Source organism: Hippocampus comes, unplaced genomic scaffold, assembly GCF_001891065.2.
Source record: "Hippocampus comes isolate QL1 unplaced genomic scaffold, H_comes_QL1_v1.1 C16767904, whole genome shotgun sequence".
NCBI lineage: Eukaryota > Metazoa > Chordata > Actinopteri > Syngnathiformes > Syngnathidae > Hippocampus > Hippocampus comes.
Genome location: NW_017838509.1, coordinates 1 through 824, shown reverse-complemented (window position 1 = coordinate 824; position 824 = coordinate 1). Strand labels below are relative to the sequence as shown.

The 824-nt window shown below is 49.6% G+C and overlaps 1 protein-coding gene across 1 annotated transcript; it reads right to left on the bottom strand.

Moving 5' to 3' along the window:
- Nucleotides 1-7: 7 nt before the first annotated feature.
- Nucleotides 8-819, bottom strand: LOC109509093 (1-phosphatidylinositol 4,5-bisphosphate phosphodiesterase beta-1-like; the record flags this gene model as incomplete). Its single annotated transcript, XM_019859005.1, has 3 exons — nucleotides 8-90; nucleotides 164-321; nucleotides 675-819. Coding segments are annotated over 3 exons (386 nt in total), but the record flags the coding sequence as incomplete, so codon positions are not given.
- Nucleotides 820-824: the final 5 nt, after the last annotated feature.

Here is an 824-nt window from a genome sequence, read left to right as displayed (position 1 = left end):
CACTTACGAGTCCACGTGATTCTCGAAAGACAAGATGACAGGGAAAGGTGAGGTCTTAAAGGCGCATTCTGCAATGGCCTCGATCACCTCCTAAACACACCGACGCCTATCGATTAGCTTACAGGTCTTGTTGAGGTATCAGCGTTGTTTTCCTGGCCGCTACCTTAAAGGAGACCTCGGAGGTCATGGTGAAGCCGTGGGTGATGACAGGTTCTTCTTCAGTGGTACGCCCCTTCCAGCAGTCCAGCTCGATGCAGCGGCAGCCGGACAGAAGGACCTGCTTGTACATCTCCACCGAAGAGCTGCCTGCCAGCTGCCCCGCTACACGAGCGAAATACAAAACATCAACATAGACCTGATCGCATTTCAGCCGCCATCTTGTCGTCACAGTCATATCGTGCGAGATTCAACAACTTTCTTATTTCCACATTATTCCGCCCATTAAGGAAATTCAGGAAATTCCCAATCAGAGGAGCCACGGTCTGATCCACTTCAAAAGAGAGCGGCCGACAATGAAATTGAATCACTAAAAGGAGAAGTCTTAACATCCATTGAAGGGAGGAGAAGAAAATGGTTTGTCTTTTTCTTGCAGTTACAAGGCACAGCAGAAAAGTTCATGAATAACAATGAGGGTGCGTATGTGTGTATGTTTATGTGTGTGCGTGGGCGGGTACCTGTGAGGTAGGTGTTGTGAGAGGAGTTGATGAAATAGTGTGAGAGGGGAAAGGTCATGTCTTCACTCTGGTCCAGCTTCTCTGGGGGGATGATGCTGTTCTCCTCGCCGTTCAGGTACCTGGCGAAGCCCTCCACCGAGATCTGACCTG